An 18,530-nucleotide genomic window follows, 5' to 3' on the forward strand; every position below is an offset into this window, starting at 1 on the left:
ACATATGGAATTAAAGTACTTTACGCGTAAAGGATGAAGTTCGTATAACAAAGGGTGTCATAGAGGATTGAGTTTATGCATTGTTTTAATTGTTTATATACCATCTAACTGGACTTAATCAAAAAGAAAGAAGACTAGACAGGGAAAAAAAAGGTAAAGCGGTGGAAGGGATCAGATCGACAGAAAAATAAATTGAAATGCCGTCTAGATATTCCTTTCAATCTTTTTTGTTATCTATTATTTTTGGGCATTTAGGGGGTTCAGAGTTCCTTCCAAAGCGTTGTTTTCTCCTTTGGACGTCGTTTGCAGTTTGTTTTAGGGAAAATGATCAAATTTGTGTCTTAACTAGTCAAATTTAAGTAATTTTGTCTTTCATTACACTTTTAATACTATAATATTATCTTTGCCGTTATCAAAAGGTGTGTTTTTCTTGCCCCCTAGCAAAGCTTCAACGTAAGGAAACATAATTTTAAATTATAATTAAAAGTCAACGGTTAAATTGAACCTCTTTTCTCAAAGAATTAGGATATGGAGTCCAGCCATTCGACGTTTGAGTTTCCATTAATGGTAAGTGCAAATACAAAATAATTTGTTAATGACAAAGATATTAATGAATCAAAAGTTTACTCATATAGTACAAGGGCAATTTGAATATTTTTCCTTTGCATATAAAGAACAACATTGACATTAACATGGTGTGAACACCTTGTTCTTCACCATGTGGTGAAAAATCAAATCTCATTATGTGATCTCCCCCTCCCCAACCCCCACTCTTAAATAGTTAAAGACATTAAAAAAGGAAAGGGGTAAAACAGTGCATGAAAAAGTAAAGTAGGGAAACGGTAACTCTTTAATTAAGCATTTGGGACACAAATGTTGACATTTTAACTAATGGTCAGAGTGTTTTTTTTTATATTTGAAGGCGATAATATTAGTTTTTTCCCCTTAAGGTCTGGAGAAACAAAGATCAAAATATATAGGAAAAGAAAAAGGGTAATAACTAGCACTTTAGCTTCTATGAAATCACCCTTTACTGTACTATTTGGGATTAAATAACCTTTTTTCTTGCACTTCAACTTTTTGCTTTTTAAATACTTTAAAATGTACAAGAATATTAATATGTAATGATTTTTATGCAGTTTTTAATTATTTAATTCTTTTTTGTTAAAAACATTAAGAAATTGATACTAAAAATCATAAAATTTGACGTTCATACGTTGAATCCACTCATTCCTTTAGTAAAGCATGGAGTAATATTCGAGATTTCGAGTTAGTTTGCTCCTAACTATAGCAAATGAACTCAACTTGAGCTTTGCTTGACAAAGGAACTTCTAGATCACTAATTATATACTCTGTATAAGTCAAACATAAAGTACGAATACACTTTACTTATAGCTATTATAGTTCTGAAAGTTAAAAATAATTCATGCAATCCTAGATATTATATATGTATGTTTTCTTTTCTTTCTTTTTTTAATTTTAAGTTTCCAATATTATGCAAAGATCGAATGGTGAAGTAATACTCAAGGGCCTGACATGAAATTTCTTATGTGATCATAAATAAAAACAAAGAAATTGCATACGATCCAAAAGCAACATCAATTGCAGTCGGAGGAGGACATGACATGGTTTGAATTAATAGCGCAACCTTCTAAATTGACAGCATTTGGTTTTTGTAGTTATACTAAATACTAAATCAAATAAGATCTTGCCAACCATGACAAAATTGGGCCTCATCTCACTGTCTTTCACGTCCCAATTTTGACAAAGAAAATGACTCCAACGATTGCCATTTGTCCTTTCTCAGACCCCTCCATCAATAATACTGGTAAATTTAGAACTTAGGTACTACAGGTTCTAAGTTGAAAGAGTATTTTTATGAAATGTATATCGAATCGACGCGATAGCGGTCGATCCAAAAAAAATTAAAAAACACGTAAGTATTGTATCTGTGATCTGAATCTTTAATTCTTTATTTCATATCTGTGATCAGAGTCAGACGCTGATGAGCATATTGAACTATCCATATAGCTTAAAGCAATCCAGATTCTATGACACTCTCTATTACTGAGCTAATTGTATCTCATGGCGCGAGCCTCCTATTGGGGACGGCCACTACCCCAAAAGCATGAGAAACTCTATTTCCCTTTTTCCTTTGTCACCCTCATGCATGTCACCACACTAATTTGTTCCGACCTAAAATACATATACAAAAAAATAAAATTAATCCTTATTTGTTCAGTATAAACTAAGGAAGGGGATACAATTAACCCCCCCCCCCCCCCCAAAGTTATCTATACATTAATTTTTTTACTCATATATATAGAATATAGATAGGATTTAATAAAAAAGAAAAGACAAAGAAGAAAGCTGCTTGACTGAAATATCAAAGGGCATATGAAGTTCCAAATGAAAATAACAATATGGCACTTCGAAAGAAAGTTCGATGATTTGAATATTCTTCTAATGAAACCACGAAGAAATTAAGACAGGTTTTGGCATTAAATTCAACTTTTTTTATTGGATTATGAAGCTTAAAATGATGCCATTTGTTCACATTATTATATGACACTTGAGAGTTGAAACTTAAAGAATCAATTGATTGACCGCTTTGACAGAAAGTGGAATCTTCATAGAATAACACCACTACTTGAATAATTCAAAGGGAGACTGCGTCCATTTTAATCTTTTTCACAACATAAACTTAGGAAAAAGGATAAATAAGAAAAAGATCACCTATGTGCTTAATGATTAATTATGTCTCAGTCATGAACTTTGTTAAGAAAGGCAAACTTGAGATATAATATTATAAATAATTATGTTACCACTAGATGCAAAAAACAATTATGCGCTTTATATTTTTCATTGGATTATTTTATACGAATTTGGATTGATCGGATAACTACGTACTAGACCTCGAATAATTAAATAAAAATTTTATAACACATACTACTAGTGCTTGAAAAGGAAAAAAAGAATTTATCACTATAAATTTCAACTACCAGACCTTATGGAAATATTAAAATTGTAATGAAAAGTTTAATTGTCTTAGAAGTAAGAAGTAATACACTTAACGACTCAAGATTAATAGCAAGAGGACTTAATAAAATGAAATAGAAGAAGCATAATTAAAAAGAAATAAAGTGGAATTTTGTATTTCATAATGAATTGACAACTTTAACCTCCATTAATTCCAAACACAAAAAAATATGTTTTCACCGACTAACAATAATACATGAAGTTTGAACTAGAATAAGATCAAAATATCAAGATGGATCTGTATTGTGTCAGTTCTATTAATTTTTAAAGAGGGAAAGTAGATTAATTTATATTATTTTCAGATCACGAGAAAGCTCAAGACATCAAAGAGGAATCTCTACTATTATCTTAATCACAATTAACTTTACGGATAAATAAAACTACTAATATTTTAAATTCTTAGATCTATAGAAGGCTTATTAAATTCACATACTAACTCAAATAAGTTCGGAAAAGGAATCATTTTATTAGTAATAAATATGAGAAAATGACAAAAAAAGTCCCTCATATTTAAGGGTAGGTTCAAGATAGTAGCATTTATTGAACAGTTTTGACCTTTTAAAATTATCAAAAGTTAACACTTTCAGTCTTCATCAAATATTTACAGCACTATGTGTGTATTAAATTTGACATAAACAATGGAAAAAAAAGAGATTTAATGATAAACATAAAGAAAGTTCCGTCAAATTCTAAAACACGCAACACAAAAAACCGCCTTTGGACACTAAAAACATATAAAAAGGAAATTACACTTTTAGAAATTGTACCCAACTCTAGAAATAAATTTAAAATAACATAAAATACAAAAATTGTTCCTCTAAATGAGTTTTCACTAATTTCCTCTTCTTTATTATTTATTTTTCACAAAATTCTCGTCAAATCTAATAGACATAGTCTGGTAAATAATTGACCAGACTAAAAGTGTTAACTTTTGAACAATTTAAAGGAAGAAAATTATGTGATGCTTACTTAAGGGATTATTTTGAACCCACCCCCAAACATGAATGATCATTTTCTCGTAATAAATATAAATTTTAGTTAATTAATTACAGAAATTAGGGGAAGGATAAAAAAAAAAAAGTACTTACTCTGTTCATTTTTACTTTATGGATTATATGAAAAATAATTTTTCATTTTTACTTGTTCACTTTAGCATATCAAGAGAAACATAAAGTTTTTTTTTCTTGTTTTACCTTTAATATTAGTTACTTATTTCTAAATCATTTTCTAAATCTATTGATACTATACATTAATTAATATAAATATTATGATAAATTATATATTTTATCTATTAATTTTTAAGGTAAGTGAAGTTAATAATGGACAAGTAAAAGTAATTGGAGGTGGCGCTTGCTTAGGAAAGAAAGCAGACAGGAAGTAAAATGCAACATTGCAACTCTTTGCTTAGTCCAAGTCTTACTTAATGATGCAAAAGATCCAAACTTTTCCCATTGTTTACCAAATTTCCTCTTCTTTTCCTTGTTCTATTCTTTGTATTTATACAAATTGAACAATTCACATATAAACTCCCTTTCCATATAACCAAAACTACTTGATCATTTCAAGGTTGCAGCAGTTCTTGTTTCTTTTTTTTTTTTGGCGCTTTTTTTTGGATTCATTTGAAAGTATGTATACTAAAGTTGTTATCTTTCTTGAATTTGAATTGTTGGGGTTCTTTCCTTTTTAGTTTGTGATTTATTTGATGTTGGGGTTTTTTTAGGGTGGATTTGAGTTTCTCATTAGTTAGCTTTTGATTTATTTTTTTTTTTTATTTTTTTTTGATTTTCTTGAAAGATTGGATTTTTGGGTTTTTTTTCCCCTTAAAGGTTGGTTTTTGGAATTGTATGTTTCTTTCTTTTTTGTGGGGTTTTCATTACTTAGCTTGTGATTTGCTTGGAATTTGGACTCTTGAGTTACTATCTGTTAGTATTTGATTCTTGATTTTGGAATGGATTCTTCCTTTTTCTTTCTTTTGTTTTGTGTGATTTGTGTTATGTGATTTTTAGGAGTATTGAAGTGTTTGTTTGTTCTTGTGAAGATCTGTTATATTTGATTGATTTTGCTCTGCTGATGGTTGGATTGGTATGTAAATGTTGAGGAAATGAAGTATGTGAATCTTAGTGTATTTAACTGGAGATTACATAGTGGCAATAGACTTCTGATTTTTATTGTTTCTTATAGCTCCATGTATGTGCCATAATGACAAGCTTTCTGATCTGTAATGTACTAATTCATACCATCATTTACTATGTGTGTGTGTGTGTGTGTGAGAGAGAGAGAGAGAGAGAGATGATCAGCTAATGATGAGTTTTTCACCCTTCACCTAACATGGAGTATATTGAAATTTGAATCTGGATTTTCTTATGGATTCAAATAAGCAATCATATGCTTTATAAATTGATGAAAGAGCCAAAATAAAGCACAATCATTTTTCGTGCATAAATATTTCGTTTGATCTACATCCATGCTAAATGTAATAGTGTGATGTACCAGGGGAAGTATGCAGGCATATTGTGGATCTTCCCCTCTGAGTTCTCTTAACTTAATTTTGCTTGTCACAATCATAGGTTTGACTATAGTTCGTTGGAAGGACGTAATCAATTTTGTATATCATGGTTGAGCTATGAAATGTTATGGTGGTCGTGTTTTGGTCAAGAGAAATAAAATTTTACTTTCTTTTTGTGAGATTATGAATAAAACTTGTAAACTACACTTGTTCATTTGTTTGATGTGTTTTTATGCAGAGAAGCTTGATTGTTGGGGATTATTCTGAAGGGCGAACATTAAAAGATTTCTATGCTTTAGATGCGGCCAAAGAAAATGTCCATGGCTGTGAAGGATGAGAAGAAACTGGCTGTTGATTTGGCAGCATGGGCATTCAATATTGTCACTTCAGTTGGAATTATTATTGTTAATAAAGCCTTAATGGCTACATATGGTTTCAGCTTTGGTACGTTATGGCACTTGTCCTGAAGGTTTATATCTTCCATTTCTATTTTTGCATTGATCTTGCTGTCTTTTCCTTCTATTGCATCCACTCATGTAAAATAGTTAGTCAGTGCGTGTCTTTTTGTTTCGGTTTGAATGAGGGTCAAGATTTTGGTTCTAACGGTAATTTGAAGTCTAAGCACTTCGAAAGAAATCTTATAGAGAAAGATGATTTCAAAGAAATCTTTTTAATCCATGCTTTAATTAGGCTACTTTTCTGGACATCTCTTATTCTATTTGTTTATTTGCCTAAGGGGGACTATGATTTTTCCCCCTATGGTGTTAACATCTTTCTATTTTGTCTTAATGGCCACCATGAATAAGAAAAACTAGACCAAATGATGGCTAATCTGGAAGTCATGCTTTAGTGTTATAGTATTACTCATGCTGCTTAGTTAATAGTGGATTCGGAAAATTTTGATTCTAACTTGCCTGCTGTACATTGTTTTCCTCTACTAAAGAAGTGACATGGATCTTTTTCCCTCTTCTTATATCTCAATGTTCCGGCTTTCTCATCAAATTACTGTTCTACTTGGCTTCTGTGTGCTGTTTTACGTGGTTAACCAACTCATGTTTGGCTTTTTTGAGACTAAGCAAATTTTTAAGCTGTTTAGCCAAACAATTTAAATGAACTTTCTCATTCTAATCCTTGAGAGAAGCTGCAATTTTGCCTCCCACTAATTCAATGTCTAGTTTTTATAATTTGGAGTTAATGGATTAAGATAAATCTTTGAGATTAAAAGCTTAGATTCTCTATGAACTAGTTTTATATGAATCTTACTAATAGTTCATAAGCTTTTAGAATGAATTAGCTTGATATTTCTTTTGTTATCCTGACTTTATCCTATTGTTCCGTCCAATTTGCAGCGACAACCTTAACTGGTATGCACTTTGCTACAACGACATTAATGACCTTTTTTCTTAAATGGCTTGGGCATATCCAGAATTCCCAACTTCCGTGGTCTGAACGGTTGAAATTCGTTTTGTTTGCAAACTTCTCTATTGTTGGAATGAATGTGAGTTTAATGTGGAACTCCGTCGGATTCTATCAGGTAATTGTGAAGAATCTCATCAAACATCTATGCTCTACTTTTCTTGAATTTCGAACTCACACCTCTTTTCCCCTTGAACTCTCATCAGATTGCAAAGCTAAGTATGATACCGGTGTCGTGCTTTTTGGAAATTGTACTGGACAATGTGCGATACTCAAGGGACACCAAATTAAGCATTTTGTTGGTCCTACTAGGTGTCGCAATCTGTACTGTTACTGATGTAAGTGTAAATACAAAGGGTTTTATTGCTGCCTTCATCGCCGTCTGGAGCACTGCCCTGCAGCAATATGTAAGTTATCAATTGCCTTTGCTTATGTCAACATAGCTGGCTTTTTCCCTGATGATGTTAGGACTTAGGAATACTTACCTTTTTGGAACGCTCTAAAAAATAATAGCCGGCTAGTGTATATGTAATGCATATTAATTACAAATATGCATATAATATACATATTGTATACACAAATACATACATATCATAAACCCCCAAGGGTGGCCCAGTTGGTTGAGCATGAGGCTTTCATAATGGAGGTCTTAGGTTCGAAACCCCCTACCAGTTGGTCGAGCTCGTCGTGCAGGGCTTGCCTAGTGCGGGTTACCTCTCCTGTGTGGTTTGCGAGCCATTGCACAGAGCCGGGTTTACCCGTGCGCACCCAAAGGATAGCCGCGGGTTCCCGTGTCATCAAAGAAAAAAAAAAATATATAAAAATATATATATATATATATATATATATATATATATACATATCATATAAATAATCAGTGTATATATCTTGTATATCTTGGCTAGCGTCCGTAATTAATTTCAGTCGATGGGCCAAAAATGAAAAAAGCCCATGGTGTTATATATAGAACCAGATTTTCTGGTGTAGCTGCTACCCGCTTTTGTATATCTGGTCTAATCAATTGCATTTGCTGTCAAGTTAGCGTTTTAATTTTTGTTACTCTCTATAAATTCCACTGACTTATTAATGTGGTTGATTTATTTTCGTTTCGATGCAGTATGTACATTATCTTCAGCGTAAATATTCACTAGGATCATTCAACCTATTGGGCCATACTGCACCAATACAGGCTACATCTCTGCTGTTAACGGGTCCCCTTGTAGACTACTGGTTGACGGATAAGAGGGTCGACGCGTATAACTATACCTCCATATCAATAGTAAGTACATCGAAGTCCACTTTAATTGACATAGAGTACCTGTTACATCATGGTGACGTAATACGATTCACTTGAGTTTCTCATGCACTTTGAAAGGAGAACATTTCACCATATACAATCAGACCTCTCTATAACGGCACCTGTATATAACAACACCTCTCTATAACAGCCAAGTTTTTTCGAAACCGATTTTTTATGTTATATTTTACTTCTCTATAACAACATTTCACCTATAACAGCAACAATCAACTTTATAACAGTACGCTCTTTGTAAAATTACCCCCCATATAACAACTATCTTCTTTTTTTGGTAATAGAATAATTAACCATCTTTAGAAAAATAAAATATATATGATTGACAATAATAAGTGTAGAGATTTGGACTAAATGTAGAGATTTGGACTAAATATTTGATCATTTAATACACTATTTATGACAAAAAATATCATATGAATATATATATATATTTTCATCATTAGACGGTTTTTCTTCGTTATACAAAAGTGTGATTAAGCTTAGAATTTAACAATTAAAAATGAAATTAGATTTTATGCATCTTTTTTGCCTATAACAACGAAGTATATTTAAATGTCAATGCTGTTATAGGTGTATAACAGTCATTCCTTATAACAACTGAAAAATTTCGGCCCCAACAATGCTGTTATAGAGAGGTTTGACTGTACAATCCTTGACTTTTTAACACCAAAGCATTTTAGTGGTCATTTGGTTGCTGGTTATGAGGTGATTTATTCATGTATTAAATCCTACATAACTTGTACCATGTTTGGTATATTTGTGCTATGTATAAAATTCAACACACAAAGTACGTGTTTGGTTAGCAATTTGAAATCCTGCTTAACTAATATACGTATAAGTTATGAGGGAATCTATAGGATAGAAGATGAAATAACTAATACATGAATATCCTACATTACTAATACCTGCATAACGCTAACCATCAACCAAACGACACCTTAAAAAAGGTTGAAACTAGTGCATACTAGACCCAATTGTATGTCACCTTTGGTCTTACTAGTTTGCGATTATAATAATTTGTATGTTTTTTTTCCCTTTCTCATTTGCAGTTTTTCATCGTCCTATCATGTTCGATAGCAATAGGGACGAATCTGAGCCAATTCATCTGCATTGGAAGATTTACAGCAGTGACATTTCAAGTGCTTGGTCATATGAAGACCATTCTTGTCCTGATTTTGGGTTTCCTCTTCTTTGGAAAAGAGGGGCTCAATCTACACGTTGTCTTCGGGATGGGCGTTGCAATCGTTGGCATGATTTGGTACGGTAACGCTTCCTCACAACCCGGTGGAAAAGAGCGGGTCCCACCTCCCACTATCGTCAAACCTGAAAAACACAACCTGTTACTACCAACTGAGCTCGACGAGAAAGTATAGGGAGGAGCAATTGACAATTTCATATTTCTTTTCTTGTTCCATATAGTCACAAGCATTTGATTCAACCATATGATTTTTGTATTAAACAGTCTAATCTTTCCTCTTCTTTAACAGTGAGATTTTCTTTTCTTTTGCTTTCCCTAATTATGTATGTTAGACTGCAAAGAGAGTGTCATTTGATCATTATTTTAAGAAGCATTGTAGCTTTGATCCTCCCTCTGTTCATTTTCAATCTTGGTTTGTGTATTATGAAGCAATGTAGTCTACACAAAATATTCATAAAACCAAAGGTTAAGTAGGGTAAAAGTCACAAATTTTTGGGCCTGATGATTGAGTGACAGGGAATTTCAAAATTGTGCCATTCTCTCTAATCAGCGGTAAATTTACAATTTTAAATCAGCAGATAAATATATCATTACAAACACTACACACACCCTTTTCTGTAACAATGAGCGCAGATTAGTATAAGTAAATTTTAATTATATAAAAATGTCAAGGATTTAAACTGTGTGCGCGCGCACACACATACATATATGCGCATATGTATTACTATATGAAACATGTATGTATATGATTTACAATTTAAGGACTGTGTGTTATACCACCCAAAAACATTTTTTTTGCGACAATAGATGCAGACTTGGTGTACGTACATTTTAATTATATATATTATACACTTGTTATACAGAGAATATACACTAGCAATAGTTACAGGTACAACTCGCTGAGTGAATTGTTTTTAGCCGGTTGGCTAAAATTGTTGAGATCCCAATAAATAATGATATAAAGAATGCAAAGCAACCAAGGGCATACACAAACAAAAAATGATAGGACGTGGGGAATGTGTGTAAACTGCCGTGCCACCAATAAAATGACGGTAAAGTATCGTCATCCTATTCCCAGTTCAGAGCTTTCAGTATTAACTCATGAGTTATGCAATTATATATATGTGACTTGTGAGCCATGTGAAGCTATTTATTGTATTGTATGATTCGGAAATGAATGAATTTCCACAGTTAATGTTGGCATTTAATAGGTATATTCACTTCATGTAAAATTCCACAATGAATGCTACTGTAACATGTTTGGTAAAGGGACGTAAGAATACATTAAATATGAGATTCTTGCATTTTTATTGTTGTAAGTTTGTGGTCCCTTAAATTACACTTGGATGCATGAACTTGAAAAGTGATTAAAGTAGCAAAAAAAAAAAAAAAAAAAAAAATGGATGAGAATCTCATTCAATTTATACTCTTGGAAGTGATGTTTTCATGCCAAGAGTAATTTGGTAATTAATTCTGGCATTCAATGGCTCGGGAGTCTTCATTTCTAGCAGATAACACAAGTTAAATTGTGTGAACTAACAGTAGATTTATGTTTTCTAACACCAAGTTAAATTGACCTAAAACAACAGACAACTCTCACTAATCTAGAAAATAGAATAATAACTTGTTATAACCAATTAAATTAGTGTGAATTTTTTCTATATTACAGTATATACAAGCGCGGATGCAGCCTTATAGCACCGGGTTCATCTAAATCTAGTAGTTTCGATGTGGAGTATAATAATGTATAAAAATTTACTTTAAAGCAAATACTAGGTATGAACCCAACATTTTAATAATATATTAGGTTCAACACTAAACACCTTAAAGGTTGAACCCATAAAGTATAAATCTTCGATTCGCCTCGAATATATATAACTTAAATCCAGGCTGTACTAGCAACTTGGATTAGACAAGATATTGGTGTGCTTATAGGATAAAAATGTTATTTATTTGTATATTTTTAAGGAAGAAAAGACGATCAATAGGTAGATAACAATTCTTTGCAAGAAAACACATGTAAAGTTGGATGGTGCAGCCCAAATCGAAAATCAGAATAACAAAATTCAGTTTCGGGAATTAAAATCAGAATAACAAAATTCAGTTTTGGGGTAATTTTTTTAAATTTAAGCTCATATTAAAATTTTGATCTTTAAGTTTTGCATAACTAAATATAACAAAACACCAACTAAAACCCAACTAACATTAAAATCGAACAAAAAATAATTTTCAATGCAAAATATGGAGGAGTAAACCCGGATCCGTATAAAGCAAAATAACCGGAAAAACTAAATTATCTTGAGGGGGCAAATAACTACTCAAGGCATACTTTAGTTATGCTTACATATAAAAGTTTCACCAAAATAGCTGGCAATAGCTTAAACATAGATAACTAAAAGATACTTCATTGGAGATTTTCCTTTTCCATTTTCTTTGCTTTATAAGGCAAACTTTTGATCTTTGGGAGTTCATTATGATTAGCACTTTGTTATGTCTTTGGAGTTGTCTTTGTGTAACGCTTTTGTTCCTTTCCACTTCAATCCTTTGCTAAAGATGTATCCAAGTTTACCTGTGAAAAGTAAAAAAAATATGCCTTAGAGGACACCAACCCTCGCTAGGCATAACTTTGCAATTTAAATTGGTTATGTCATAAAGTGGCAAAAATAATAACAATGAAATTATTTTTTTATTTTTGAGAAATGGGGTTACATTAACACATGTATCCAACGCACAGAAATTTAAAGTCCATAAATATGAAAAGAAAATTGTACTTAGTCCTCGCCCTCCCAAAACAAGGGCAATCCGTGCAAAAAAATGTCCAGTTTCAGCTTCCACTATGAAACAAGTTAATGAAAGCTAATTCTGGGCAAAATCCTCCATTCAATTGGACCTGAATACCAAATTGGCCCATTAATTTTGCATCATTCTGTTTCCATATCCAGATGATAATCAATTATACATTGAAGACCGCTCGATCACTCCATCTACTTTTAAAGTATAGGACAGGATAGGATTGGTAATTAATGGATTGGACTCCTCTCCATTTCCCTTCTCTCTATTTTAAGTTCTACCAACTAACATTCAGAGACACATCGCATGGGTTAGAATTAATGACTAAGATTTAATTGATCAAAACAAAACCCTAACCATAGTTTATATCATTAATAACTTATCCATAAATATATTAAAATACTTTCTCTCTCTTCCTATTTAATATTTCATCTTTTTTTCAATCATGATAACTCTTTAATGGTGATATTTTTCAGAATATAGACAACTCTTTCAAAAATATACAATTACCAATTGAATAATGGGGTCTATATTATGTGAATTAGTAAGCATCATCATTGAAAAAATGGAAAATATCACCAATTGAATAATGGGTCTATTAGGGGAAAAGGGTCTATTAGGGGAAAAAAATTAAGTGGCAAAAAATAATCTGGTAAATTAGAAAAGATATTTTACTGGGTAGGAAAAGTAAATAGGAAGAGAGAGAAAAATATTCTAATATATTTATGGATAAGTTATTAATAACGTAATCATAGTTAGGGCCTTATTTTAGTCAATTAAATCTTAGCCATTAATTCTAATGCATGCCATGTGTCTCTAATCCAAGATAACTTGGGAAAAATGGAGAGAATTAAATGGAGTGTGAACTAATCAGTAATTATACAACCAATGAATATTCTTTATCAAGATCCATAACTGCTCATAATAACGTACTAAAAGGAAGAATGCGAAAATATAGGAGGAGCCAAAACTAAAATCGCAATACTAAGGTCTTGTTGACAAGCTGCCCATGGTGTGTTTTTCTTCTTCTTTCGAGTGGAAAGAATGTACTTTTAATACTTATACACAGGGGCGATTTTATGTATTAATTTTGGGTCACGTGAACACATGGTTTCTTCGTAAAATTAGGTATATTATGTATATATTTTTTAAAATTAGTATAATATTAACTGCTGGAACACATGCTACAAGAAGACTAAATTGTGCACTTACTTGAAGGTTGAGTTATTTACCTAGTGGACTAGGGATTAATTCCCTCTTAATAAATTTTTTCTTTCTTTTTTTTAGTGGTGAACTCATATTCTAAAAATTCTAGACGATCAATTATACGGGATGTCCATTTTTGAGGCCACCATTTATATCTTGTCCCCTTTTAAAATTTTATACAAATTATAACATCTCGCTTCACAAGCAAAGTAAACTAGCCTTATCTCTTTTCCATGTTCTTATTCTTTTGCTTCCTCGTCCTCCTCCTCCTTCTCTTTCTTCTTCTTCCTTAATATGGTATTTTATAAGACGGGGTTGGTAAGAGAAAAATTAAATGACCATTTTTTTATCGGGACACTGGCTTTCTATGGTTGCCCATAGAACAGAATGAAACTCAAGAGGGTGCCGCACAAACAGTGGAGGATGTACGTAGTTTAATTCGATGCAAAGTGAAGAATCTTATTAGAACTTGACATGCCGTGAATCCTCTTGATTCTTGAAATAGAGGGGTGCCTTCGGGAACACGGCACAAGTGGTGCATGTGTTGTCAGCTCGTGAGTCGTGCCATAAGTGTCGAGTTAAGTCCCTTAACGAGCGTAACTGTCATGTTTAGTTGTCATTGTTGAGTTTGGAATACTGAACAGACTGTCGGTGATAATTCGGACGAAGGTGAGGGACTTCAAGTCATCATGCCCCGTATGCCTAGGACGACACACGTGCTACTATCAACCAGTTGAATTTGATAAACTTCATTAAATCTCATAGAAAGCCAGTAGCTTTGAGTGAATATCAAACCTTTGAAAAGAAGATATGTAGATGAGGCTTCTCGGAGAAACTAGCAAAAATCACTAAAATAGTCATCTTGTCCAAAACAAATACAAGTATGGCATAGTCAGTAAAAGCTTTTAACTTGTGTTATCTTATTAATATGTTATCAATCATCTACATTTCGCGAACGCTTAAATAAATATCTAAAAACTGAATTACCTATAAAAAAAGAAGAGTATTTGTGCTTTAAAGTTGTCCGGAAGGTTCAATTTCACACAAAGTTCACTAGAAACATTTAAATCACTGCTCAAGAAATTGAACTACCAATAAAAATAAATATGACTAAACTTAGGCCACTTGGTCCGATGTTATCAGGAAACGATAGCTCAAAGTTTTCATTCTTCCGATTGTGTAGTGCATCGGTCATAGTTACAAAACTTCTATAAATTTGGACAATATATATACGGTAGCTGCACTTCTGCCTTTAAAACATGTTACCAACTAAGTATGTGTTTACTAATTAGTGCAAGTTATATATTTGGCTTGTCGGCCAAAAATGATTACATTCATTAGCCATATATATATATATATATATATAATATGTATATTATGCATTAATATACAGAAATTATACATCTGCCGGCTATTTATATTAATTTCTCTAGTAATTGTGTGCAATTTTTAAATTAGGTCAATTTGGGCTATATGATTGCGTTGGGCCTGTTTTGCTGTAGGTGTAAGTTTTTGGCCACTTTCTTGCATAAATTTCACAAGTACAGATGGTTATTGGATTCTGTATCTATCCGCTCTTCTATTTCACGAGGACTGATGTAAGAAGTCACTGACAATTTTACGACACTGAATGATGTATAGACTGAGCCAACCTTATCTTTTCGTTTTCTTTTTTAATCATTTTTCTCATTTTCATTGAAACACATTTTTAATTTAATTGAAATAAAACAATCAACTGACAATAAAAAGTTGGTCTACTTCTTGCATATAAAAGGAAATACAACATACTGCAAACTTATGCAAATGCATATTTATGAATAAATAAACCAAAAAAACGTTAGAAAATAAAATGTCCCTAATATATTGAAAATAGTTAAAATTTGTCCTCCTCTTATATGCACCTAATTTAGGGAAAAGGGTAAAAAATTATTCCTCTACTTTGTTTTAATGGCTAAAAATATCTTCCGAACTAATTTTAGGTTATTTATGCCCCTGCCATTAATGAAAGTTAACAAATATATCCTTCATATGACGAAAATCTCCAAATTGATTCAAATAACTCGATTTCATAAAAAATAACTCATTCTCCTATTTTACCTGAACCCACCTCCTAAAATAACCATTCTTCCTTCTCTCTTATATTTTCTCATCCAGCTATCAAGCCGTCGATTCCATCAATTATAACAAGAAGGAAGATTAAGAAGTGGTTTTTGAAACCAGAAAACATTTTAATTAAACTTCATCTTTGTCAAACATCTATAATTTATAAATTTGTTATCCATTATTTAAATAGAAATTATGTTCAAGCTCTTCCCTTAGAAAGGAAAGCAAAGAAAGACAAAAACAATTGATAGGCATTTTGGAAACAACCAATTGATAGTCATTTTGGAAACAACCAGCACTTACCTTTAAATAGTTAGTACTGCAGATAAATAGATGAACACTAATTTATCACTGACTTATGACCTGATTTAATGGCTAAAAGAGTTGACCCCATTACTAACTAATTTCAACATAATTAGGACTCCTAAGATGACTTAACTGAAACATAAAAATTGTAGCTCCTAAAACATGACATGGTTTTGAATCGGTCTTTCGCTAAAGAGAAAGTAAGTCTCCATCGACAGGCTTGATAGTTGGAGGAGAAAATATGAGAGAGAAGGAAGGATGGGTTATTTTAGGAGGTAGGTCGGGGTGGGTAATATAGGAGAACGTGTTATTTTTTATGAAATCGGGTTATCTGAATCAATTTAGGAATTTCCGTCAAATGAAGGGTATATTTTTAACTTTCATAACGGCAGGGGCATAAATGACCCAAAATTAGTCCGGAGGATATTTTTAGCCATTAAAACAAAGTAGAAGGATATTTTTTATCCTTTTCCCGCTAATTTAATTCGGGTTATAATTTTTCATTTCTCACCTACTAGAGTTCAATTATCCTTTACGGTTAAAATGTCTCTCATTTTAACAGATTATGAGATGACATGTGTGGAGCTTTAATTAAATAGGTACTATTGATTTATTTGTTCATGTGGTTATTAGACCTTACCATCCTAATTTATTTGCTCGGAGTTATTTGGGCAGGATTTCTAAGAATCCGCCATTATTAAAGAATGAAGAAGTTGAGTTGAACCTAGATTTGGAATTCATTGGAGCTTGTTTGCACTGATTTTGAACCTAAAATCGCAACTTCAAACGAAGAAAACATTGTTGTCTTTTGAATCTGTTCAGTCACAAAACGTAAAACATCGAAGGAAATGGGTGCGAATAAATTATTTTTTGGTTAACCGAATGGGTCGGATTATTATGGTTAACCTATTTAATTATAACGTGCATCATAATTATGTTAAAAGACTAAGCATTTTTAATCTGAAAATAAACATTAAGAGTAATTAGAGTCTAATAATAGTGGAATGAGGGGCTAACTTGAAGATTAATGTTAACGGCAAATCAGGTATAATAAGTAGAAGAGGGACAAATTTAAGCTATTTTTAATAAGTTAAAGGCAATGTTAACCTTTTTCCTAAATAAATTGATCACTTCATGAAAATAAGGGACAGTGCACGCGTAGACTATTTTAAGGCAAAATCGAAGTGCTGCAAATTTAATCATTTCCAAAATCATTTTCAGACGCGCAAATCAAAGTTTGTCCTTTAGAAAGTACTTAAGAAAATAGAAACTAAAAAAGTTAGAAGGAAAATTGAAATTACGGTACCAATAATTCAGTTATAGAAATGACAAGTTAGGTGCGGGCAAAGGAACAGGGATACAGCTGCAAATGGATCCCACTTTTTTATTTTTGTTTACATGCAACAACTAATTGCTAGTGCTTACTGAAATTCAGGGAAAAGTGAAGTAATCAAACTGTCCATTTTAGCAAAAAAAAAAAAAAAAAAAAGGGACTGTTTTTGGCTGCACATTGGTTAAAAGTTAATTCCAATGCATGCTTCCAAATTTTTTCTAATTAAACACTTTAACTAAATATTATCGCTATTGAACACCTGAACTCATATTTAATTGTGTCTATCAAACCCCCTAAATCTATTTTTGTTAGAAGTAAAAATTAAATTGGGAAAATAAAGGTGGAGTAATATTTTAGACATGTTGTAAGCGATTCTTTAGGTTCATGGATGTATCGGTTTATCCGCTCGGTTATCTTTTTCGCTTAACTAATGTAAGACTGAGCTCTTTTTTATCCTTCAATTAATCATTTTAATCTTAGCATTGAAAAGATGGCATAATTAAATTAGAATATATATTAGTATGTTGCTACATTGAAGATGGAATCTTGTTTCTAAGTCGCTTTGTGTTTGATACTTTGACGAAGCAGTTTAGGAGTTTACTAAGAGCAACACTTAGTTAAGATGCTAAAATTAAAAAAAAATTAAAAAGAACAAATTTAAGGGGCTGGATATGCATTAAGCCTTTCTATATTTTGTGTAACCATTTCCTCATTGGAGGCTCTGTTCCATAGTTGACAACAAAAAATTCATCCTCTAAATTACTTTTCTCTACTCATTGACCAGTCTTTCAACCACTGTGTTTTCACATCAGCAATTATTTGAAAATGAAGAGAGCACTTCTTTTCTACTTAACCATTTAATTCAGATTTGAAATCCACTTAAATGATTAATTCAGATTCGTGATATGTAGCAGTGTAAGGTTCATTTAAATGGGACCATTCTTCCTCACCATTCTTTCGATCGATTTTTCATTTTTAGAACTCAAAACTGAGGTATATGGTGGTTTTTTTAAACATTTTAAAAACTTCATCTTTGAAACATCTATAATTTATAAGGATTTGTTATCCATTATTTCGTCGAAATGGTGCACAAGCGGGTTATCTCTCCCGTGTGGTTTTGAAAGCAAAGGAGCTAGGTTTAACAATCGATACGCATTTTCCGAAAGATAGTGACTACGGGTTCCCGTGTCATAAAAAAAAAGGCCAAACCCATCGACAGACACCATAGTTAGTACTGCAGATCGTCCACTTCTTTCACTTGAAGACCTAAAGTGACCCTTGTTCCATTTAGACAAGAGCGGGTCATTCCTATTCCACT

General features: G+C 32.1%; 1 protein-coding gene across 3 annotated transcripts; it reads left to right on the forward strand.

Annotated features, from left to right (window-relative positions):
- The first annotated feature begins 4,422 nt into the window (after positions 1-4,422).
- On the forward strand, positions 4,423-9,862 carry LOC132059391 (UDP-rhamnose/UDP-galactose transporter 4). 3 transcript variants are annotated; one of them, XM_059451996.1, is made up of 6 exons: positions 4,423-4,664; positions 5,784-5,989; positions 6,895-7,079; positions 7,168-7,368; positions 8,079-8,240; positions 9,326-9,862. In XM_059451996.1, the coding sequence occupies exons 2-6, from the start codon at positions 5,845-5,847 to the stop codon at positions 9,647-9,649; spliced, it is 1,017 nt and encodes a 338-aa protein (XP_059307979.1). In that variant the 5' UTR covers positions 4,423-4,664; positions 5,784-5,844; the 3' UTR covers positions 9,650-9,862. The 3 variants fall into 3 exon arrangements, with proteins under 3 accessions (XP_059307979.1, XP_059307981.1, XP_059307980.1); XM_059451998.1 differs by having other exon boundaries at positions 4,423-4,605; XM_059451997.1 differs by lacking the exon at positions 4,423-4,664 and having other exon boundaries at positions 4,978-5,989.
- The last annotated feature ends 8,668 nt before the right edge of the window (positions 9,863-18,530 follow it).

Source organism: Lycium ferocissimum, chromosome 6 (genome assembly GCF_029784015.1).
Source record: "Lycium ferocissimum isolate CSIRO_LF1 chromosome 6, AGI_CSIRO_Lferr_CH_V1, whole genome shotgun sequence".
Lineage (NCBI taxonomy): Eukaryota > Viridiplantae > Streptophyta > Magnoliopsida > Solanales > Solanaceae > Lycium > Lycium ferocissimum.

What these genes read in the sequence shown, in the direction of transcription:
- LOC132059391 (XM_059451996.1), top strand. Translation starts at nt 5,845, where the DNA reads ATGCGGCCAAAGAAAATGTCCATGGCTGTGAAGGATGAGAAGAAACTG. An exon ending in ACTCCGTCGGATTCTATCAG is followed by an intron (nt 7,080 to 7,167) that starts GTAATTGTGAAG and finishes AACTCTCATCAG; the next exon opens with ATTGCAAAGCTAAGTATGAT. An exon ending in ACTATACCTCCATATCAATA is followed by an intron (nt 8,241 to 9,325) that starts GTAAGTACATCG and finishes TCTCATTTGCAG; the next exon opens with TTTTTCATCGTCCTATCATG.